General features: G+C 33.6%; 1 protein-coding gene across 9 annotated transcripts in view; it reads left to right on the forward strand.

Annotated features, from left to right (window-relative positions):
* The window catches only part of LOC106104251 (protein trachealess), a 144,144-nt gene that overhangs the window by 78,142 nt on the left and 39,247 nt on the right, over positions 1 to 26,755 (forward strand). Inside the window, exon 1 of one of the 9 annotated variants that reach the window (XM_013284244.1) lies at positions 11,901 to 12,607. The exons of the other annotated variants lie outside the window; for them this stretch is intronic. Coding sequence (XP_013139698.1) covers positions 12,384 to 12,607 — 224 coding nt within the window. The 5' untranslated portion in view covers positions 11,901 to 12,383. Of the gene's footprint in view, positions 1 to 11,900; positions 12,608 to 26,755 lie in introns of those variants that run through there. 9 annotated transcript variants of the gene reach the window in all.

Here is a 26,755-nt window from a genome sequence, read left to right on the forward strand (position 1 = left end):
CTTTAAAATGTCAAAGGAATTACTACACACTTTTTCTTTCGACGCTTTAAACTTTGTTTTTTTTTTTTAATAAATTTAAAGTAAGTAAGAAAGTTAAAATAAGATTTTCTTTGAAAATCGCGGTTCACGTTTTTATTAGCATTTCCATTACTTTGGTAACTAAAAGAATCTCGTCGGTGCACTTAAAAGAATTGTATAACAACGCCCGGGGGCCTCCTACACCCGCTCTAGTGAAAATTTCGCAAGATTTATTTGAATAAATTATTTCCATTCCACCTGCAGTGAAGGGTTGTTAACTTTATTTATGGTTTTTTATTGCTACTTTATAACTGGCAATCTCAAATTATAACGAAAAGATAAAAATGCAACGAATCAATTTGAAACGTGTTCGATTTATTAAGTGTTTTGTTTATTTTTGAATTTAGGTATAACTAATTAGGAAAAGGAATGGTTAAGCCCACTATATACACTTTTTCTAACTGAATAGCCGAACTGATTAGTAAAAACTTTTACTTTGACTATGCTCTAGCCTCTAGACTCCAACACACGTAGTTTAATCTGAACAGTTCGATTCGTCTTTAAAACTGTTGTTAAAAACTCAGCGTTATCGTGTTTGAGTAAGGTGCATACTTCAGTTACTCATACTTCTCTTATAATTAGATCCTTTAACAATATTAGTACCTGTTATGAAGGATTTGTTTAATTCTATTTGTACTGTCGCGGAAATCTGCGGTGGTCCACTTACAAAATCAAAATGCTTTGCTAGAAGCTTGCTTGCTTTCCCGTTTTAATATCTTGACACGAATGGGCCGGCTCGCCCCGTGTTATACCACGACCACACAGAAAACAGGCGTGAAGTGGAAAAACTTTCGCGTTTCGTCTGATGAGTGTGTTGCCGGAGATCTAATTTTAGTCCCTTTCCCTTTCCAGCTTTTCTTTAGAGGAAAGGATGGAAAGGAAAAGTGGATTTGACGATGGAGGAGAAGCATAGGAAGGGGAAATGTCCTCTTTTTGTGCGTCTCTTCCTTCGTCAATTAAGGGTAGGCAACGCATCTGCAAATCTGGATGTTTATGGGCAGTGGTCGGATTTAGGTGGCCGCTTGCTCGTTTGCCACCTTATGTTATAAAAAAAGTAGAAGACAAACTCCGCCTCTAGACTAGTTGTGCTTAATTTGCATGTTATGGATTTTAAAAGTAATTGGGGTTTATTTGGACACCCTACAATCGAGGATATATACAATAAATGTACATCCGTTATAATGACCCGCGAAAAAATAACTTGTAAAACGTTTAAATAAAACAATAAAATATATTTACGATTCCTTCGAAAGGTGCATATGACATCATCGCTACTACAAAGAGAAACCAACAACAATGGGCGAAAGAGACATTTTAACAGGAAATAGTTTATATTCTCAAATCACTCACCATAAGCAGACGTCCACATTTCAATTGCCGTTTGAAATGAGACTCTATGAGTTGGTAATTAAATTCAAATCTCTCCGACTGCCCTAAAAGTGATTTATATTTGTTGTATTGCAAAAGTACCTTTAATTGCAAAGTTTTAGGTTTGAATTTTGGGTATTATGGTGAGTGGTGATAGGACTCTTTAGTTCGGTGTTGCCGATTGGTCATTTCGAATTTGTAATTCAGCGCGCGAATCTTTGATAGATCGACGATGGCCGCGCAGTGCCGCGTTCCGTTTGACGCTCGTTTGACCAGAAAAATCGTTGGACGTGGTCTTTTACGCTTCGAGTTTTTCTCAGATTGATAATGTGGGAAGTCGAGAGTTCAACACCAAGCTTTTTATTGGTACCGATATTTAAAATAGGTGTTATTAGATTAAAATGTTTTGTAGTGTTCTCAGAGGAATTTTCGAAATTCCAGAACATTTAAAATTGACTTACTTTCTGCAATTTTAACTTTACGCATATGTATATTTTAAAGTACACGTTTTTGTAGCCTATATTTTTCTTTATTTCTGTGTTTCCACTACATTTTTGAAATAGAGAAAGAATATCTTCCAGACGTCGCACTAGGAGCGGTCGTGCGTGCCTCCCACGAAATGATATCGGCGCTTGTTTCAGACAGCGTGGTGACAAAACTCTCTGGTGTATTACGACTACAATATTCAACTCCCTATGCATTCAAAATAACTTAAAGAAACTCAATAACTAGCATTGAATATTGATAGGATAAAAACGGCGACGGGCAATTAAACATAACATAGCCCAGTTTTGCTGTTGCTTAAATTAAAAGAAATAAAAAGTACCGTAAGTTAAGAATTTAATATTGACATCGACGATGGAAATAAATAAGATGCAGCTATGAAGTTAACAGTGGTAGTGCCCGCTTTAACATCTTAGCACGAATGGGCCGGCACGCCCGGTGTAATACCACGACCACACAGAATACAGGCGTGAAATGGAAGCAATTCCGTGTTTCGTCTGATGAGTGTGGTGCCGGAGGCCTAATTTAAGTCCCTTTCTCTTTACCACCCTTTTCTTATAAGGAGAGGTTGGAAAGAGAAAGTGGATTTCACGGTGGAGGAGATGCATAGGAAGGGGAAATATCCTCTTTATGTGCGTCTCCTCCTCCGTCGTATAAGGGTAGGCAACGCATCTGCAATTGCGGATGTCTATGGGCAGCGGTCGCTTCGCCATTTTGGCGGTTTCAGGTGGCCGCTAGCTCGTTTGCCACCTAATGTTATAAAAAAAAAAAAAAAGTTATTCAGTATTTCTTTCGCATTGATATCGTTAGAACATATAAGAAAATAAAAAAGTCTTTGTCTAATTTTTAAAACAAAAGTTGCGTAGAGCTACGGCGTAGCAGCGCGTAGGTAGACAGAAATTTAAAGATATGTGTAGTCAACCAATGCGCACTGAACCTGTGTATTGATAAATAATTTTTTTTATACCTGTTTATAAAGTAGTGAACTCCATTCACACCACAGCACACCGAACTCCAAAGGAGGATATCAAACGGAATCTGTAACGCCTTACATAGTACTGTTAGAGCCTAATTCCACTGCGATGGCTTAACGTTAGGGTTGTCACATGTTTTAAATTAATTTTGTACTTTGCGAGGTAAATAAACTACTTTTAGTATTTTATTTACCTCGCATTATGTAATCTTTTTGTTATATCAAACACTGTTAGATTTCTTTGGTTGACGCTAGAAAGTGTATTTATGATAAAGGATAAAGGACCTTCGTATTATTTATATGTTCATATTATTTAAAAAGAATTCGTACAGACTTTATTAACCTCGTTTTCTTTGCTCAATCTTCTATTCATTTTTTTCACACGAATCTAGTAACCCTGAATAGCATCCCGATTTCCCGGTGGATATTCTTTGTTGATGAAAGAGAAGATATGATTTTTATATAAGTAGAAAAGGGACGCGTATATTTCGACGGGCCCGTTCAGATGATTGGTGTACGTGCGGTCGACCGCGCCTCTACGTGACTTTTGAACGCGACTTGAAGACACGACAAGTCCGAATGAGAGGATTTGATACTTGAATGATTTTAAAATTTTGTCACACTGTTAGTCTCATTAAATAGAAAATTAACTCCAATACCCCCGACACACAATCGATTTGACTTGAGGGTTAAAAATCTATACTTATGTTTAAAAATTTCTTGAAAGTAGTTTTTTTACATCAGATAGCAAAGTATGTTAAAAATGTAAATAGAAAAGTACTTAATTTTTTGTTAATTTCATTCAACATTTTTGACTTTTTAACTATTGTTTGAATTACTAACTAAATACATTCCAAATGTATTGAACAAAATTAATAAAAACATTTTGTTTCAAGTATCAAATGGGTGCAATCGTTCGTAGGCGTTGTGCATAAGGATGAGCGCATACCTGAGCTACCGTCTGTTAGTTACAGACTTCTTCATTCATTGTTCTACTGCCGGCTAACTGTCTAGACAACTGTGTTCAGCTTCTACTGAAATACTACGACTGACGTGAAAACAATTAGCCATAATTCATATTAATCGTCATTATTATTCCGTTCTCGTCTTAACTAAGGCAAAATGTTGTCCACCATAATGCACAAGTCATGTTTTAAGTGGAAACATTTTCCAGTCGTTTTTTTTACTTTCGAGTCACCCACAAGATTGCTCTCGTTACAGCCAACCGTGGGGTGAAATGTAGACTATAAATTATTCAGAAATGCCATTATAATAATAATATCTTGGCTTTATGATTCGCTGTTTACAATTTGAGGATAGTGAACTTATAAGATAGTTCGTTGTTTAATTATTCATTAATTTAATTAACTTTTTCCAAATTGTTCTTTGTTTTATTTTGTAAATCACTGTTTTAGTTACTTTCAATTTAATTTCTCAACCTTGACGTTGTCGATAGTAACAATTAAAAAAATTATAAAAAGCAAAACATCAAAAAATATAGTCCAGATGGTAATTGTAAAAAATCTTTCATAATTGACCGGTCTATAACTTAAAAACTCTATGGTAAATTAGCTGAACCGTTCAGTCGTGGGTCTGCAGAAATTTTGCCGGCTGTCAACACGTCATTGACAAACTTTTGTTGTCGTCTATTCTTTGCATTTAAAAACCAAAATCGAATTTAAAATCAACTATGACGATGTTACTAAAGTCTTATTTAAAGCATTAAGTTATTTAATTCAAGCTTTCTTAAACCAAGAGCTTTATTTAAAAAAATAGATATATTTAATTTACGAAAGATGTTTTTAATTTAAATTTTTGTTTTACTGAATTTTAGTAGCTATACTTGTAGAAATTATTCTTCGTCTCAACTATAGCTTTTATAACTGACGGTCGACTACTGAAACGACTTATAAATATGTTACAGCGTCTTTAATACTACGCCTCAACTCCAATTTGCATTAATATTTTGACATCTATAAGATTGTAAGTGGCCTTACAAAGTGTAGTGTTTAAAATTCGTTTCTCATTATGGTCGTAAGTTTTAAAATCTATAATGGCGCTACAAAATACCGCATTATACTTATAAAGTGCGTTCGCCAATTTTATTTTTCCTTTCCTACAAGGAAAACTAAATATTTAACTTGTCTTCAATTTGTAGCAGTATGTCATTTTGTCAAAGACGCAAAAAGTTTAAAGGGAGTAAAAAAGTGTATGTACATTTTTGTGAAATGGTGTTATGCAATCGTGCACAAGTGTCGTTCATTTTTTCTAAGGATATGAGAAATATTAAAATATCTGATAAAATTTAGTAAGATAGACGTAATGGTATTATCAATCATATATGTTATACTAGCTTTCGACCGTGACTCCGTCCGCGTGGAATTAAAAAATGACAAAAGTGAGTAGCCTATGTGTTCTTCTAGACTATCCTCCACTCCTATACCGAATTTTATCGAAATCCGTTCAGCCGTCTAAGCTACAAACTCTAATAAACATCAATCCATCTAAACTTTCGCATTGATAATGTTAGTATGAAAGAATTGTTTAAAAAAACACTTTTTAACTTCATTAAAATTGGCTTGTATTTTAATTCGTGTTAAAAATCATTAATACAATATTTTAAAATCGGTAAATAAAACATTTTCTTCTAGAAATTATCATCCAAAGTTCACCTTACATTGGTAAACTACGTAGCGAGTTCAATAGGGCAAATTGAAAAATTACCTACGTTATTAGGTTCGGGAGCGGCTCGAAAAAATTCACTTAGTTATTGACGAGACGAAGAAAAAGAAAAATGCAACGCAACGTTGACGCGAGAAAAGTGTACACCCCAACTAATAATGTATTCTAACATTGAAACCTATAAACGATTTTAAGTCTTATGGTACAAAGAATAGCTTTTATTTTAACATAATTAAATTTAGTTTTAAAGTACAAACTGTGTGCTAAGGTGTCCCTATTGTACAGTAAAGGGGAGGTGTTAACGTAATAATGCGTTTTTTAAATTGTTAGCAGCAATTTGTAAGAATTTAAGCTCACTGTAATTTGTTTAAACTGTAATTTTAAACGACGACATTTTGTAATAAATTTATATGCGCTTGTTTTCCTTAAATTGTGGTTAAAAACCTTTAACCATTCAAGAGTCACTACTAAATACGACAGCCAACATATAAACAGATATGCATACAAACGTATATTATTTGTATATGCGGATAATCTATACTATTATAATAAAGCGTAAACACACACTTCTTTGTTGCCTAAGATGTCAGCAATTACAGCATATTTTTGAATAATTCTTTTTGTAATAAAAAGCCCTACACTTACGTCATGCTTTAGGCCATATATTTTCACGCCATTAAACATAAGGGGTAAATATTTTGGATGAAAACCCTAATGTGCGAAAGAGACCATAAGTTGCTGTCATCATCAAGAAAGCAAATTTGCCATAGTAAGGTAATTGGTATTTTGACATTTGCAATTCATTACTTGACACATGTAAAAAACAAAAAACAAATGCGGATGAAGTCGCAGGGCACCAGCTAGTAGGTATATAAAAGCTGACTTTATTATAAACATATGTACAGACAGATACATTTAAAGACGTCTTCACGTTACTATAGTTACAGAAAAACGTAGACTCAATTATTAAAATTTTTTTCGTCGTTACCATTTGTCCGTGACTCTGTCCGCGCGGAATAAAAAAAACTAAGTAAGTTCCTTATATGTTCTTCCAGACTACGTTCTACATGTATCAAATTTCATCGAGATCTGTTTAATAGTTTAGGCTACAAAATCTATCAAGCATCCATCGAAAAGAAAGGTAAGATTTAAAAGTAATAAATTTAAAAAGAAAAAAAGTCCTTTGGTTTCTATGGTTTACTTAACTAAAGAAACTTCTTATTTGACAGAAAAAACATAAAACTCAATAAAAACAATCGTAGGAATACTACGACGAGTTGAATTCTACAAACTCTATCTTAGAAGCGTAAACGCGCTCGCTTGCCAATAGATCACCGGCTTTACTTAGTAATATGCTGGGGTTCGTAAGTCCGTGCCGCGAATGCATGATGACGTAGGCCCGAAACTCATATCCGTCACAAGGCTTATTATTTCTGCCCGGACTGGCTTAACGCGTTAATAGCGTGTCGCTTCCTGCTAAAAATATTAAATAACTATTTGTTTATGGTTATTATTAACTATTTATACGTCTATGGTTATTTAAATGCACGGTACAATGCGTTTAATTTGTTAGTTATGAATGAATTCATTGACTGCATTGTTAATTGCGTTATGTTTAGAGAATTTTAATTTTATTTGTCACTAATATGTTAATAAAAATGATATGTAATTTTAACTAAAGTATTGTACACTCTCAAGGGCCATTTAAATTGTAAACTGCTGGTTCGAAGCCCTTTGTGTACCAATGTATTTTTAATTTTTTAATTTCATACATTTATCCGACTTTCTTACGGTGAAGGAAATCATCGTAGTGCAACCTTTGTGTGAAGAAATTTAAAGATATGTGTGAGGGCAATTAACCCGCAGTAGACTAGCGTGGTTGACTATGGCAAAATCACCCCAAACTCTATATAGGTTCCGAAGCCTACAGTGGGCACAATAGTGAGCTAATGATGAAATTATAATTAACTAGCTGTTGCTCGCGACATTGTCTACATGAAATTAAAAATGTAGCCTATGTTACTCACTGATAACGTATCTTTTTATTGGTGAAAGTTTTTTGAAATCGGTCAAGCAGTTTTTGACTTATTTCAATACATACAAATGCAAAAATACAAATCTTTCCTATTTTATAATATTAGTATAGATATAGATATCATGTTATAATAGTAACTAGGAAATAACAGTTTAATTCTCTCTAATAAAGAATAAGTATTTCCTTTACAAAGTTTCCCTCTTTATAATATTTATTAGATATTTTCTATGTTTGAAATACTAGCTAGAACATCACAACTTAACCCTAAAGGGTTGAAAGATCATATCGCTTGCATTTAAATCTTAACCCTTCACTTAGGGTTGTTTTATTAATTTATTTACTCTCATATCTGTACAAACTCCGGCCTAATTGGCCCCATATGCAAAGTTTAGTGTCGCGATGTGATTTTATCAGGGTTTAATACATTTTCTTGGTAAGGGTTGTTTAGAAGTTCTTGAATGTTTGCAAATTTAATATGAAACCTCGTTAGTATAAAATAGTAAAAATTAACTATACAAATTATAATTACTTAAGTTTAATTTAATATTCAAAAAGAAAAATTATTGTTTTTTTTATGTCGTTCACGATGTTTTATTTTATATCGTAAGGTGGCAAACGAGCAAGCGCTCTCCTGAATCCGCCAAAATAGCGAGGAGACCCCTACTTTCGAAGTAGAAGACGCACATAAAGAGCATGTTTCACCTTCCTATGCGCTTCCTCCACCGTCAAATCCACGTTACCTGTCCATCTTTTTTCTAATAAGAAAAAGGGAGGAAAGTAAAAGGAACTAAAGTTGGGCCTACGGCACCAGACTCATCAGACGAAACACGGAATTGTTCCCACTTGACGCTTAACTTCTGTGTGGTCGTGGTATTGCACCGGGTGAGCCGACCCATTCGTGCGAAGTTGATAAAGCGGGTTTTACCACCTTAATGGATGGGTGTTTAATTATTTACGTGAAAAAGTTAAAGAACGTAAAAAATAACAACCAGTTTACAAGTAAATTCTTGTTATTCTAACACCGGAAGCCAACGTATGGGGCAATTAAAATTAGAATATCTTAATTCATATCAAAGTATCGGGGTTGCCATCTTAATGTGTATATCTGCTACCCTAATTCCGGGGTAATGCTGAGATAGAGTGCGCGCTGCTTGGACATGTTTATTTGTTCGTAAGTGAATGTAATGCGACTAATTTATGTAGATGTGTACGATCTAAGGGAGGGAGTTTGTTTTGATATGTTAGCTGTGGTTTCAATTTAGTCCGTTTATTTTATAACGTAATGCTCTGCTCTAAGGATTGAGGTAATTTCTCTAGTTATGCAACTTTGAAGATTACTTATCATTATTAAGTAAGGAAAAAGTTTGCAATAAAACAACAAAATTCGTGATACTTTACACCGAGCGTATGATTATTGATTTTTGTTTTTAAATAAAAGTGTAAAAAAAGTTACGACTCTAAAAGTTCCTAGACATAACACATGTTCCTATTATACCTAGTTGAGTATCCAGAGCACATGTCCGAATGTTTATGAGCGACACCCTACCAATAAACTTAAGGGCAGGTTGTTGACCGTCCTCAGTCGAATGTGGGCCACAAGATGCGATCGATGCTGCTTTAAATTCAGTATCGAACGCTATCATGGTGCGGGGGACGTATCGCAGCCGTCGATAGTGTTAAGAATTTGTAACTATTATTTAATAATGGATATCACTTATATGTTATACTGGAAGCGTACGAGTTGGCAGACTATGAGATAGTGATGTACCGTGTTTACGAATTACAAAATGCACAAGTGTTTATCGTTTATTATTCGATAAAGGTCTGCATTTGAATGGACGGGATTTTAACCCTATGTGGATTTATTGCAATGTAATAGTTAGTATTAAATACTGCCTATAATTACTGTTCTGTTAAATTAACCTACGAGATTAGTAACTGTTATTATTACAGGGTTCTATAACTCGGTCTATGCACATGTGTCATAAAATGCTACATTCATTTTACATGACTCTTGTTCACAAGAATTGTACACATTTAAGCGCCACCGTCTGTCACCAAACGAAACACTAATTCGTTGTTAAAAAATCGATTCTACACATAACTGTGCGTCGCACTAGATTTAATCGAGTGCGTTGAACTGATGTTGGCAGTCGATGTTCGATTATCATCGAGACACCAATGTCAAGATCGTGGGCAGGTTCAAGCACCTGTCGCTGTATAGCGACGCCGAGAAAAAAAAGAAAATCACGAATTATCCAATAAGAAGGCAGTTTTCTGGCTGACTTCAGCGATTATGTGCGCACAGTGACAGGATCAGCGATTTGTTATTTTATTTTTGGATATAATTAGCAATAATTTTTCGAGGTGTTAAAATGTTTACTAAGTATAAAATTAGAGGTCACAGTAGACAAAGCACAGGTATTTTTTGTACTCGAATTATGTAGGCAACATGTTTTAGAAAACACAATCATATTATCTTGATGTTAACGAACAATTTTAACGTAATACGGGAATGGTATTTAAAATATTGATTTTGCAAGTAACTAAGCAAAAGAACATCCTCTGGGGCCTTGACTCTGATTGTTACTTCGTTATTATTACAGGATTGGGAAATTAAAGTGTATTATCTATACCTATACCCTCTCATTTAATACATGAACATAAATGTTCCCGCTACCGCTTCCGCTCCGGCTATGCTACTATGCTCTCAGCCCGCGTACCTCCGCGTCCGCGCTTCTGAGCGCTGTTCGCGTGACCGTGTCCATTGGAGCGATCTCTTTATTGATTATAACCAGAGACGAGCACTCTTTACCCAATAAGCGGCCACCAAAACAAAAAACTGTGCATTTCCAACTATTCCAAGCCTTTTATTTACGGAAACTGAACGTTGATCGGATTTTATTTTATAATTGTTTGTGATAATTTAATAGGTCTCTTGAAAAAAAGTTTACATTTAGTTCTTTTTTTAATATAGTGCTTTGTAGCTGGAAAGAAATTTACGTCTTTCGGAATATTTTTAAGACTTATTTTTTAATATTTCAAGGGCGATGGGATGAAGATAAGCATGGGTTATTAAAAATGTTTCAAACAAAGGAACATAAATATAATAATTCCATTTTATTCTATAAAATCAGGGTACTACTGCTTCATTCTTATCAATACTAATAATAGAAGCGCCTTTTTACTTTGAAATAACACAAATCGAATAGTATTTAACCGTACTATCGTATTACAAACTCGTACCTATCCCACGCTTTAACACCTATCGCAAACATCCAACAATAGAAATTGATTAGGATATCTGTATGGTGGCATCTAAACAGGCATTAGGTTGGTATCCAGTCGGGCGCGGACCGGAAGGGGCATGCGTTTGCGGCTTCCGGTCGCCATTGCGAAGTCATTGCCGACGATTTGTGTGCTAATATCAAACGTTCAATTGACTTCGTAATCCCATGGATTTGCGATGGCTTTGTGTTTGAATTGATTTTGATTTGTGTGAAGGTATTGTGTATATCGATCTGTCATTTGATTGTTGTAAATCATTTTTAAACCAATTTGGTAAAATGTACATTTTAAAAACGCAATTGTGAATTTAATACGCTTTTACAAGGAAATGTTTGTCTTTTGAGATATAGTAAGGGCAGTTAATTGTCGAAAAAATAACTAAGTAATTATGTAAAGTTATTGAATTTGATTGCGAATAGGACTATCATTTGGTATAGAATGTATTATATCTAATTGTAACTGAAGTACCTACAAATAATTTGATGTAAGTTTTATAACTACCCATTAGATTAAAGAGTAATTTTAAGAAATAGCTTTATTGAAAATGGCTTTCTTTGACCGACATTTGACGGTCAAACAAATTCATTAACGCTGCATAATAATTGAAAAGCTCCGAGCGAATCGGGATCGAAGCTCCCGTCGACTCCTCGGCTGGCGCGCGTCCAATCTCCAACTCTCTTATTATATTCTATGAGCACAAGCTATAAACGTATTCCTGAACATATCACGTAGGCTGCTACTACCAATTTCAACCAATCAGAGCGCGACGATTCAACTTAATAGTCAACGCCACGCCCAATCACGTAACCGCCTATTACAGACCGTGTAACGACGCAGCCTTTTAACTTTCGTGATCGATCTCTTCGTCCCGGTCTATCGTAAAGCGTCGTCCCGCTCTCTAAAACCGAAGTCTAGTCCGTCGGGGAGCTAGCCCGAGCGTGATAGAGTCGCGTTTGGCGCGTGCTCGGTCTCAGTTGCACGTCCGAAGTTGAAAGAGGGGGACGCATGCAACTGTTTTCGATAATCGGCCGCGCGTTCCGTACGTGAAAATTGGACAGTGCGCGTCGGGTCACGTCCGCGTAAAAACGGATATATGCCCAGAATATTTATTAAGTGGGTGGCTGTGCGTGACTTTACCCCGGCGACCATCTCGCCCCGTAAATGATCGGTAGCGAAAATGGGACAATCGTTTGTTTGTTAACTGAAATCTGAAAGCTCAGTGACTTGTCAGTCCAAACGCAGCGCTATAGTACCTGGCTTGTAACTTCACCAAGGACAGTAAAGTTTTAGTATAGAAAGAAGAAAAAGCAGTGGTCGTGTGTGAGTGTTTACAAAATGGAACTATTCTGAAAACTCAGGTGCGAACTTAACCGATAAGTCTGGACAAAAATGTGCGAAACGCGGGAACTTTTAAGTGGAACCGTTCTGGACTAAGATTTCGTAGTTAAAGTGAGAATGTTACCGTACCAAGCGGTAGCCATGGACTATGCGGTGGCGTCCGCCAGTTTCCACCACCACCAGCGGCCGGGGGGGCTGCCCGGAGTGATGGGACTGTCGGGCCCGGGGCCCGGCCTCAACCCGGGCCTCAACCCGGCCTTCACCCATTCCTGGTTCGTACAGACAAGCCCGGATATCTGTCGGCAGCAACAAGCATCCAACCAATCGCATCTCGAACCTGGGCACGTTTCATTTTTTCTTTATATTTTTTAATTTTTTAAGTTACACTACTTATAGCAAAATAATTGACTTGTCGACATCTTCTATTAATTAAGAAACAAAATTATCTTCTATTTTTAAACTTTACACAAATTAAAAGTACTTTTAAAGCTATTCATTTGTTATTTAAGAGCAAGTCGACAAGTCGAATTATGTAATCGATTACCTGATCGTAGCATTTGTTGTTATTTTGCTTTTTATTTACCTCTTTTGCTTTTTTTTAACGTGCTTTTAGAAGTTACCTAACGTAACTCAATGTTGTCTGAATGTAATGAAATATTTGTTGTATTGAAAAATATGGGTAAGTCATAGATTTAGTTGTAACAAAATTTTGTATTTAGTTAAAACTGAATGTATTTACATGTTTTATTATATTAAATGCTTATGTGTGGTTTAATATATGGTATTAGACACTTTTGCATCTATTGATGTGGATTATTCCGTAATCTTTTACAATTCAACAGCTGTCTGAGACTTCGGAGTTTTGAGATTTCAGAACTCCAGCCGATAGAACATTCTAGAAGTTTTTACATGTCAAACATATCAAAAAGTTAAACATACCAATAATAGCATAACTAATAAATAAAATAATAATAAAAACTAATACCAATAATAATATAACTAAAAATAATTTATTCCAATTGGAAAAAAAATCTATACGTTTAGACTTTTATTATAAAGATTTGTATTATATTTTTATATGTATTGAAATAATTTAAAAACTACTGGACCGATTTCAAAAAATCTTTCACCATTAGAAGCCACGTTTTCAGTAGTAACATAGGCTACATTTTTTATTATTTTTTGTAATTTCGATGTCGCGACAACAGCTAGTTTAGGATAAAACAAATTACGTTTAAAAACCAACACACAAAAGTACAATAAAACTTATGATTTTCAATATTAACTAAACAGTAAAACAAAAGCGCTCAGAACAGCGGAATTAAAGTAGAAAAGTCAAAGATTGATATCAACACGACATTGTTTAACTGGTTCTTGTACAATCACGATTGTAATGACTAGTCCAAACATATTTAAATGTAACCTACTTGTATGTAAACATATGTCACAAGTAAATTACGTAAAACAATAATATATGTCATTTAAAAACTTTTTGTTGCCAATAACTTCATGTCTGACGTCAACAGCTTACCCTTGTCCTTACAGAGAGTCGGCACAATATGTCCTGCTCTTCCATACACCTCTATCAGCCGTCATATCTGAAGCAGTTTGAAAGTATCATGCAATTTTTATTTTATCCTGTAGTGCAATAAAAGTATAGGATACAGGCAGTGAAACTATTTTTCATCATCGCCAACTCACTATACGTCCCCACCGAGGGGCCCGGAGCCTACCCTAAAGTTAGGGTGACTAGGCCATAGTCAACCACGCTGGCCAAGTGCGGGTTGGTTGACTTCACACATATCTTTGAATTTCTTCGCCGATATGTGCAGGTTGCATCACGATGTTTTCCTTCACCGTAAGAACGTCGGGTAAATTATGTACATATGAAAATTCGAAAAATCGAAAATCACATTGGTACATGGCGGCGGGATTCGAACCCAAGACCTGTAGATTACAAGTCAAGTGCTTAAACCACTGAGCCACCGACGCTCTCTATTTTTATCTACAGTTAATTAGTTGTTGATTTTCTGGTTTAATTTAATAAACAAGAGCTGACATCAATTATGTACGTTTTCAAGTTTAAATGATACTAAATATGTTGCTATGAGCCAACTATCCTAACAATAATGGCATCTTACTCATACTCTTTGATAAAAAGAGATAACTATACATCTGTGATGCAGTTTAAATTCTTGGTAGTTGCAATACTAATTGTACAGTCAGGTGGAAATATTTATACATTTACAAAGGTTCAGGAATACAATTACGAGTTCATCGATTGATTCTTAAGTTCTGTAATGATATACATTTTTGTCCATCTGACTGTACATAATAAAATACAACACAGAGCGAATTTACTTAATCTAGCCCACGCGGGACTTATACAATTTTATACAAACTTTAGCGATTATTTCGTAGCAGGTATGGCCCGGGCGGGCAGTCGCAAATTAAGATGCTATCATTGTTGCTCTGGTACTGCCACGCGTCTTTGCCACAGAACTATAAAAGTTATATTACGGTGAACATAAAAAATAAAAATTATGTTTCTATCCAGGCATAGTCTAGTTTATATATTCAATCAAGAAATAAACGTGAAACGCTCAAGAGGAAAGATTTGTATCTTTGCATGTAACGCATAAAGTCAAAAACTATTCGACCAATATCAGAAATTCTTTAGCCAGTAAAAACTACATTATAACTGAGTGACATAGGCTAAACCCATTTATAATACTTTTTTTTTTAAATTCTGCGCGGATGAAGTTACGAGTAAAAACTAGAGCATATTGTAGGTACTGAGAACGAGAAAATCATAATTAAAATGTGTTGCAAATTTTAAGACTGATTTTAATCAATCCTAATAAATGGAGTATCTTAAAAAACCATTTAAAAGTATTCGCATTGTAAAATATTAACAAAGAGGTTGTTAAAAGCTTCAATAAAACAACGAAAGCTTGTAGAGCTTATAAAGATATTTTTATCGACATTTTGACGACAGAGTAATAAGCCATTGTAATAAAATAAACATAAATGATTTTTTACTAGCGAGATCTGAATCTTTTTAACTCTATAATTTCAAGAACATAACATGACCCGAGCGACGGCGTTCACCTTCGTAATTTGTCGTTTTCCCAGAAATGTTTTGTTTTATTTTTTATTCATAATGAGGTATACATATTTGTTCAGAAATTGAAAGGCACTTGTTAATATAATTTTCTTTAACAAATTGGCTTGGGAGTAAACTCAATTAAGGTTTATACGATGAAGTTTCGAGAGTAATTTTTAATCTGTGGAAATATGAAGATGCTATCCGATCTTGTTAAATTTAATTCGTACTTAAAACTCTACATTTAGTATTACTATAATCCTTTGTCAACACAGAGTTGATTTTAACTTGAACGAGAATAGACATAAGATAATGAATCACACTCTAAAAGTATTTATGAAATAAAAATATATAGCATAGTCTATGCATAACAATGTTTTAATAGGCATAATTACCTAAAAATCCCGGACGCTAGTCACGGTATGAATGGATTGATGTATGTTTGAAGCGGGCGACCAACTTTGACTGAACTATCGCACAAAAGTTGTGCGATTGTCCATTGTTTCGCAGTCAATTCAACTGTTTAGTTGCATGACTAAAAATCGAGTAGTGTGCGCACCTCTATAAGGTCATAGGAATCAAAGCGAGACTAAGCATTTGTGCGATAGTTAAGTTTTAGGTGCCCACGCACTTAAGATGAAATATATTTGACACAGTGTCTTAATTGTTTACAGTAAAACTGTATTTTTAAGCCTACATAGGAAGTATAATAAATATTAATGTCACAATAATGTTACGATCACAAAGGGTTAATACTCTACCTTTTCTGTCCATTCATGCAAATTTTACGTGATCCATTGACTGAAGTTTCTTTTTTTAAATAAAAAAGTAATAACAAGTAATGTTTATAAATGTACAAAAACGTATTTTTTGTTATTATTAAATCACGTACATTTCCCGACCTTTCAACGGAATTGCAACGGCCATGGAAACGAACGAACTATACCAATTTCATTTTCCTGTGTAAATTAGTTTTCTATACACAATGAAATTTATTGAAGAAATATTTCATGTCAATACATATTTTTATAAGCTGTTATTGTCAACCTCAAATGTCTTTGCCTCTTTAAAAAAAAGCTATTTTTCTACAATCATACTATTTCAATATTAACAAATTGTACTAATATTAAAAAAGTTTGTATGGACGGATATTTGTTAAAAGTTATCAACTAAACGGCAAATCTTATCTTATCAGACTTAAGTTTTTTTAATTTACTAATTATGTTTATAATTTGACTTAAACTCCGTGTCGTTTTTAAACAATGAACAAACTGGTACATCGTTTAACTTAACTTCCTAATGTGAATAACGTCCCACTATAGTAATAACATTTTTATTCCACCATTGCTTAACCGTACATCCTACGTAAACCAGTACCAGTTTCATTGACGGACTTGGTTTGCGTCAGAAAACCCGTCACTATTACATTTATTATCTCTCAACGAGACCAGTTTAAACAAAATTGCAATATAAACTAGATTAGATTCAACCCAAAACAATTGAATGTTGTAATAACAATTATTTACGGCCTATCCCACCAAATTGTAAATTAAAAAAAAAAAAAACACTATTGATAAGATCAGTTTAACAATAATCATTGGGCTCTGCCTCCTGAGCTAGGTGGGGACCTGTATTACAGGAGGCAGTGCCTTCTCTTAATCTAGGTACATATGTGATCAAATACATATGTTTGGGTATGTGAGTGCGTATATATGTACGCATGTGGTATATATGTACACATATGTGCCTGTGTGTGTGTGTGGAGAGGATTATCTGATTCTGATGAAATTATCTGATTACAATCCATCGTGTAAAAATGTGATGGAAATATCGGATTTTGTTACTTTATTTGACATTGACGTCAATTTTAAGCTGAGCCACTATCAGTTACTGGTGGGATAGGCCCTTATTATTATAACTAAATGCAATGTATGTTTTGCTTTCCACCATAACGGGTAAGAGGTATCGCGCTTCCCTAAAACAAACATGCGAATCTGTGGGCAGCAGCTTGACATTTTAAAATTATTTCTACGTTTTTCTACAAAAATTGTAACATAAATGAAACTATTTATTGTGTTCCAATGAACAGTAGTCGAATGAAATTGATTTTTTTTCATCCTTTACATCGCTTAAGAGTTTGACTTTTTATCCCTAGTCCAGACTAAACAAAAACTATCCTTTTGACTCAATCATGAGACAAGAACCCTTTCACACCTCATTAAAATTTCCCCATCGAATGCTTTTAGAATGAGCAAGAAAAAATAGAAGCCCCACATCCGTTGTGTAAAATATTTTGATTGAAAAATAAAAGCCGTAACCAATTGTTACACGAGTATGTATGTACGGACAAAGACTTGAATCAAAGAGATTAAAAATGTATATAGAGGAGGCATAGTTAACACTTCATATAATCTCAATAAAAATGTTTATATTTTATTTTGTAGCTCTGTTTAATTTATTTAATAAACAACAGATGGAGCTTATTATAATTTTATAAAATGTTTTATTACATGTCAATACAGGACACGAGGTGGCGTACTAAAGTTAACACCTGATATAGTATCAGAGAAAGTACAGGTGAAAAAATGCTATTCACTATGCCTCGTCTATATGTTTTTAAATGTCTTTGATTTGAATTTAATATGTTATTGTTCACTAAGATTAGATACAAGCTCGGTTAACCGACTCCCTGCATGATTTTGTATATCTCTGTATTAATTTTTTAAATTCACATTTTTTTAACTCCACGCGGACGGAGTCGCGGGCGAAAGCTAGTGCAAGAATAAAAATGAAAATTAACACTGAATTCAGTATGTCAGAATTTTTATTATTTATATATATTGTCATTTCTTAGAACATTCTGTATAGGTCTAGACTGGTCTAGGCTTTCGAAATGCTAATATGAGTAGAAAACGTATTTAAGTGTTTGATTAAATGTAATTAAAATGCCAGACAATTATACTGTCAGATAGGCGGGTTCTTGCGAAATATCATTAAAATGCATTAAGTGTACTTCTGTAGGCATTAGTCGATGCGTAAACTTGACAAGTTGGTAATAATTGTAAACATTTTTATTTATTTTATTTAATTATTCTATCGGATTTTCGTAATGATAATGAATCTAAAATATTTTTTATAGTTAAATGGTAAAGGTAGGATATCAAAATAAGTGAAAAAAGACATCATCAAAAAACAAATAGAGATATCAATTGCGTACTTCATATCAGAAGAAAAGTAACTAATACTAACTGTCGACTGGAACTCCGGCCGCGCAGGATTAAAAAAAAAACATAGTAAGTATTTGATGTGTTCTTCCAGATAGTGTTCTACATTTGTACCAAATATCCACATCCCTGCAGCTATTTCTAAATACTTAGTAACAAACATCCATCTAAACTTTCGCATTTATTATTACGATACATAAAACGAAATGTAAGATAAATAAGACATAATAGTAAAAATTCAATATAAATTTTCTTTTTAGTCTCTATCTGCCAGATAGTAACAGCTGTCCGATAAATAAATGACGGTAACAATGTTAACCCATCAAGCAGTTATAAAGAAGTCGATATTTAGTCGTACAAAAGCAGAATTCAATCGGTACACCTGAGTGCACAAAAAACGTACAAACCGCAATCGAGTCGTTTAAAAAAAGCTTCGAATTCGGCGAGCCTTTTTGTGTAACGACATCGCAATTAGAAGTTTTATTCAGAATAACATGTTACATTAGTTTTTAAACTGTTGCTAAGCGATTCAATTTAAATGTATATCACATTAAAAAACCTACCGGACACCCTAACATAAGTTGTAAAAGATTATAGTTTATCACGAATCTTGACATATTACAATCTATAAAATGTAAACTTACTTATTATAAATGTGAAAGTTCAGATGGATGGTTTGATGGTTGTTAGAGTTTGTAGCATAAACTGCTGAAGGGATCCCGATGAAATTAGGCAAACATGTAGGGGATAGTCTGGAAGAACACAACATAGGCTACTTGCTTTTGTTTTTTGTTAATTGCACGCGCTGGCTAAAGTTAGTAATTATAAAGAATAGTAGTAAATTATTGTTAATTTTGTACAGATTTATGTACACAGAGTTTATATTAAAAGGACATGTACGACTAAGCTTAAAAAACTAGTAAGTAGTCTTAAGTCTCAAAGAAAAACCAAAATAAATAAAATTATTTAAAAATAGCAGGGTAATTCCATTGCCAGTAAAATTCTTAATTACAAAATTAAAAAATAAAAGTCATACCAAGCAGATAAAAAATTCTCTTACAAAAAACTTAACTCTTGTAACTTAATCTTTTTTTAAGTGTAATTGAACAAACGTAAATGAACTTCGCTGTAACAAAAAGCTTCACGGCTTACTTAAATAAATTCAATTTTGTTCGTATTACATTTATAATTAACGTATTAGGATTTTAATGAATTGAGAGCTTATATGTAAAGCTTGTTTCATTTCTATTCAGTATTTTTTTAAACATAAATTCAACGAAACCTTAGTTGATTTTTGCAAAATTTCATACTAAGAGCATACACGAAAGTTTCAAGAAAAACTTCCCAGTAAAATGTAATATTCGTAAATTACGCAAAGGCAGATATAGAAAAAACTAAGATACATTTAAAAAAAGAAGTTAATATCAACATCCGGAACTCTGTTATGTTGCCACAACTAATACCAACCTACAAATAATCGGAAAGAAATTATTTGGGTCTTCTATCAATTGAAAACTACACATTCTGCGATTTGATAAGTAACAATTGTGTGATTTTAAGTCTTATGCCTTCGTGATAAGAGTGTTATAATGATTATTAAGATTATTATTATCTGGCCGTAGAAACGATAGGCGGCCCTTTTTTGAATATATGGATCTATTACGTTTTGCTTTGTGTTGTTTGCTACTGATCAATTTACAGGCTGGTCAATTTTTATATCAAAGGTAAAACTAAAATAAATCAATAATAGTTTTTTTTTTTTAAATATTGTAATATTAGAGAATTTTGCAAGAAGGCAATAACACTATTGAATATACCTCCTGTGAAAAATTAGAATATTATTTAAGTTTGATTTAGTTTCTTTTTTAGATTCTTTTAACAAGAGGTTAGAATTTTAAAACTAATTCATTGCACCATTCTATATCTGCGGAGTATGACAAAAAATACAATAACAAACAAAAAATTAAAAATTCACATAAAAAAATAAGGTATGGAAAAGTTAACATCCCGTATATGACAGTAGTCAGCTTCAATCAGCGAGCAAACGCTAAGTCACGTCGATTCGTCGCGCCCTCTATACATTCTAGTTTTTACCAAGTTGACCATCGATCAGACAAACGGCTCGGGTGTCAAAAGATAGAAAATAACCACGTTTAAATATCTAGGTAAATATATTACTACGACATTTTTTCAACAATTGGAAACTTTTTTGAACAATTACTAACATTTATGTCAACCAATTTTTTTAATATTTGTTAATTTTCTGTACGGGGTCGTCTTTTGTTTCGGTATCAAAAATAATTTGAGTTAATGTTTTCATGCTGGGTTTCTGAAGTTTCGACCTATTTTGTCATTAACTAGCGATTTTTTAATGTTAGCTTGACGTATTTTTCAACGGACTAAAACTGAAGTTACGTAGTTCGTGAACGCATTTCATGAATTTATCGAATCAAAAGCACTAACGAATGGTTAAAAGTAAATGGGAAACCGACCATAAGAGTTGGAAATTGAGGTTTCGGGATCGATTCCCGTGAATTACGTCTGTAGGTAATGATTATGTACAATCAAATCAAAACCATAATCGATATCCTGATAAATTTAAATCGATTATTTCTGTGGTTTCCTTGTGGTTGCTTTTTTAACTCTTTATGATGTTTTTATTTAAGTTGATTTTAAATGTACCGATTGAACAATGATTTAAAAAAAAATGTTGCATTTTTCAACCACAAAAAGTGATCTAACATCAGTCGTAATATCTATGCAAAAATAAAACTATAGATTTTAAGTTTTATTACACTCTAACAGATTAAATAAAATATTTTGTTTTATATTTTCAAGAGTAAAATCGTTACAACAATATTGTGGAATGCAGTTACTATCTGGTCGGCCATCAGTACGCGGTAAAAAAATGGCGCGGTACAAAATACATGAGTTTTTAATCTGTGGAAACGTTTAGCGCTCTACATTAAACCTTCATGGTCTCATTACTGAGATCAAAATGATAGTCTGTGGCGGGAATATTTAGACGGAAATTAAGAAGTTTGTATTGTTTAAATTTTTGAATAACTTAAGATTGCTTTTTTATTTTTCTAATGTGCAATTTAACACAATTTTTTAAATTTAAATTGTTGAATTATATTACTATTGACTTATTAAAATTTATTTATGAATTAAATTAAAGTTAAATGCAAAGGATTTTTAATCTATGTATACTTATATTATGAAGAGGAAAATTTGTATTTTTGTACGTAACTTATAAACTTTAAAACTACTGGATTTATTTCAAAAATGACTTTGTCATAAGCAAGCTATATTAATTCTGAGTGACATAGACTATAATCTTTACTTCAATTTCAATTTCACGCGGACGAAGCCTCGAGCAAAAGCTAGTATATAAACCGATCAAAAATCACAATATTCGACCGTCAATAGTCTTCAGTACTCCTATTTATTTCTTCTATTCGTAGTTTAATAGACATTCCGATATAAATTGAACGATAGGGTGACAACAATCGATCAAGGGTCCGGTCAGTGCGGATTAACTGCGGATGAAGTGTCCCGAAAATGATGCATTATTCCCCCCTTTACCTCATCAGAGAACTTTGTACGGACCCTTGTGTTGTTTTAATTCCTTCTTTTAGGGTTGAATAGCCGTAGATTGGGTACGATCGGTAGATCTAATAAAGAGTGGTCCGAGAGGTCTGTGTTATATATATATTTTATAGTAAACTAGCTGTTGCCCGCGACTTCTTCCACGTAGAAATTAAAAAATAAACATAAAAATATAGCCTATGTTAGTCACTGATGACGTAGCTGTATAATGGCGCACGAATTTTTTAAATCGGTGTAGTAGTTTTTGAACTATTTTAATACATACAAAATTCCAAAGATACAAATCTTTCCTCCTTACAATATTAGTATAGATGCCATTTTTGAAGTTATATACATAATTAGAAGGTAAACATAACTGTGAGTTTATTAAAATAAAACAAAGAGAAGAAGAAAACAACATTTTATCGAAAACCATCAAAAACTTTCAAATTATTGAATAAGATTTTGAGGTTGTGGACTGAATTCTAAATTAACACAATTAGTAGTTCGATAACATCTTTTGTTAAATTACTACTAGTTAATGTGTTTGAAATTATAATTTTTATTTTCTATAGTGAAGGTAATAATTGAAACCATAGCAACCGATGCCAAGAAACGGCCACTAGAATTACATTATACTAACAAGCGTCTACCAGACCGGTGTTCGTATAGCTGTGAGGGTAGGACGAGAAAAACGCTCCCGCCCGAAGCGCAATCACCCGTCCCTTCAGACGATTATTGCAAATAACTATTATTTCCTTCTCCATTCAATTGGCAGCGAATGCAGGCACGATATTTCTCTTTGTATTGCTAATTCTAGTGACGGTAGTTTTATCAATTCAGCACGAATTCACTAGGAGAACGTAGAATTTCGCACCGAGCGAGGAACGACTTTGAAAATTGTAGATTAATTCCTTATGAATAGTTTACGACAAATGTATAATGAAAAAGTGTGCGTTACATCTCCGAGAAATCTACACAAGTTATACGAAATACAAAATTCGTACAATACAAGGGATATTGCCAAAAAATGAGTACAATAATCGAAGGAAATCAACATCCGCGGTAATCCTAACAAATATTCGTTGTAACATTGACCCAGCATCAGATGGGGCAAGACCCCGCTACTATTTTATTCATCAGAAAGCCATAGATAAATCCCACCTATTGCATTTATGAATGAAACAATTTTCCAGACTTCGCCGCGATTTTGATAGGCAATTTACTAGCTGACAGTACACCATTAGTCAAGACTAAAGCGTATATTGGTCATTTTTTTATCGCTGATCGCTGTCCATTGGGGCATGTTTCTTGTGACGTCATCCTATTTAAATACAAACACGGAAATAATTTATTGTACAAAATTGTTTATATTGTCATTTACAAGTTAAAGCAGAAAATGACTTGACAATTTTTACAACAGCGCCTTCAATTACTTCAGCTTTTGATCTTAAGTCATTTGATTTGCTTAACATAAAAGTTATCAATTAATATAACCTAATATTAATTTTAATGTGATTCCATTGTAAAAAAAACTGCCCTTGTCTTCATACAAATACATGACTCAAATATTTTACATGTTCAATAACATAGTATGTGCACACAAATTAAATGCATTTATTCCAATTACCAACAGTCGTAAAATCCTTAACACACGTGTTGCGCCATTCAACTCTTTGTTTTCTAAATAACCGATGACGAACGCTGGTACGTGCTGCTCCTGACAATTGTCTTTGATTATTCAAAATATATTGATTAGTGGCCTTTTCATTGCCTCATTTAGATATCACACTATCATCATTACACGATCATGCTAATTATATCCTAGTAGGATTGTACGCTGATACCGTGAGTTTTCCTACAATTCTGAGAACCGTTGTGAGATGTTTTGGCTGCTCGGAACATAATACAAGTCGCTGTGTAGAGCACAATATTAGATGTAGCGGGTATTAATATGCGGGAGGAGAGTACTATGCATGGTATCGATAAAATTGGGGCAACAAGATATTTATACTTAGGTCCTGTCCCACCAAATTGTAAATTGTTTGATAACTATCCAATGTGTAAAATATGTGATGGATATCGGATTTTGTTCCCCAATCTGACAGTGAAGTCATTTTTAAGCTATCTGAGCCTCTATCAGCCAGTGGTGGGTCAGGCCCTTAGTATTTTATAAAAATGTTACATAAAATCCAAAACAATTTGTTTAAACACTACCGCTAAATTTTAATTGGTTAATAATTACCAAATTATTGGTATATTTTAACAATCGTCCTTTACGAACGATTTATCTGTACGTTTATTTTTACACTTATTCGGTATTCCGAATGCGTTTGAAGGGAAAATTGGATATGACGTGATTATTAAAGCTTTTCTAAAGAGCTGGCAATTCGGCAGCGTACAAATCGTCCGGTCCTTTGGGACCCCGGACCGGACGGGGCATTTCAAATGAGATGTATTTTTGTGCCGAAATAACGGCAAAGTGTGCATGTATTTTGCCCTATAAATTTTCATTTAATTAATCATCATTATACTTACTTTGTAATAAATAGCTCGGTGTTGCTTGAAAATAAATTATTCAATTAACAAAAAAAAAATCATAAACAGTATTTACCATATAATCTTATGAAAAAAAATAATAAAATACTGTGGTTTGAATAAGAATGATAGGGTGAAAGAAAATTTGAAAAAGGAAAGACAAAACGTTTTCATTACACTATATTTTTGGCATGACTCAATGAAAACTCTTATCTTTTTTATTTCTTATAAAATTAAAATGTTAGGCATGTTGTAAAAAAACGAATGTTTATGACTGTGAGATATAATCAAGTAGATTTTACAAGCTAAGATGTTTTTCCACCCACGCCCTTTTCATACATCCTTTAGTCATTTGAATAAATTTTAAGTAAGTCTAGATGCAAAATGGCTGCTTGTTTTATCAGTATTATCTGCAATTTGATTTCGTTCGCAATATAAGGCATTTCCAACAAAAACAGTATAAGTCAAAGTTGACCTTTTCATAATAAAATACCTTGTTGATAGTAAACAACACCTTTCTCTTCCCAAGGCGTGACGAGTCCCGTTCAGAAAGTCGCCGAGTCATATTAAACTCATCTCGGGGGTGCGGGCCAGTAAAATGTCCGTCCCGCGAGACTGAGCCCTTGTGATTATTTCCGAACTGTATACTAGGATCGAAACAACTTGATAGTTAATAGAAAATTGTATTTGACAACAAATGCGGTTTAAGATACGAAAGTTATGGCCGCGGAACTGAATTTTTGTGAGGATTCAGCATAAGCTCAATTATTATTTTGTCTCTTGCTTATCCATACTTGTATACTAATATTGGAAAGAAAAGATTTGTATTTTGGATTTTTGTATGTATTGCAATAACTCGAAAACTAATGGACCGATTTCAAAAATTCTTACACCATTAAAAAGCTCTGTTATCGCTGAGTAACATAGGCTATACCATGTTTTATTATTTTTTTTTAATTTTGTGAAGTAATAAAGTCGCGAGCCACAACTAGTATTCAATAAGCCACTGTTAATGAGGTTGAAAAGAATATTATTTGCTTTGAAAGTACCTCATACTAGTTATATGAATTAAAAAAAGTCTTAAATTCACTAAAAGTAATTAACTATGTTCGAAAATGTACGGATAATTTAATCGTTTAGTGTTCATCGTGTCCAAGTACCAAGAAATGTAGGTCATCGTACAGTTGGCAGTATTTCTTGCAATGGGCCGCTAGTGACCGGCGTGACCTCCGCTTTTCTACGCCGGTCCTCATTCACATTTCTTGTCACCTTTGATCATCTGTCTAAGGTACAATGGTGCTGCAAAAAACTTATATTTTAGTTAAAAAAGGTTAAAGTCTCTCAAGTTTTTTTTTGTATATCAAAATTTACTGACCTCCAACGGTAAAATTGTTTTAAATCTTAGTTGTTTTCTACTAAATACCGTAAGAATTAAGATATCACAGCATGTTGGCTCTCATCTCTTGGCATCTTGGTTTTCCACTATCAGAAAACTTATAAATATTGTCCATAGAAACAGAGAGAGATGTGTTTTAATACAAGTGTATCTTTCAATCCTAACAAACGCAACACAAGAAATCTACGACTACTAGCTTTCGCTCGTGACGCTGTCCGCGTGGAATTAATAAAAATAAAAGAAACTAACCTATGTGTTCTTCCAAACTATGCTTTATATCTTTGCCAAACATTGAGATTCGTTTTGGATTTTTGGCAGCAAAGTTCTACAAACATCCAACTAAACTTTCGCATTTATAATGTTAGTAAGATTTGCAATATGCAATTAAAGATGGCGACTGTAATATTCCTTCATTAGTCATTACAGTCGTAGTTTATATAAGAAAATAATCATCCATAATATCAATAATCTCGACGGGTAATAAGCCGATGACATTTTCATTTGCTACGTCAAATATGGCCGCTCCCCTCCATTTGTATTTATTTGATTCCCTTCGTCAATAAGATGTCATTAGATCGCTTAGTTAATATCTCACGGGTTTATTGTGTTCCGTGTTTGTCCCTAGTTAGGGTAA

This window comes from Papilio polytes, unplaced genomic scaffold (genome assembly GCF_000836215.1).
Source record: "Papilio polytes unplaced genomic scaffold, Ppol_1.0 DF823691.1, whole genome shotgun sequence".
In the NCBI taxonomy this organism is placed as follows: Eukaryota; Metazoa; Arthropoda; class Insecta; order Lepidoptera; family Papilionidae; genus Papilio; species Papilio polytes.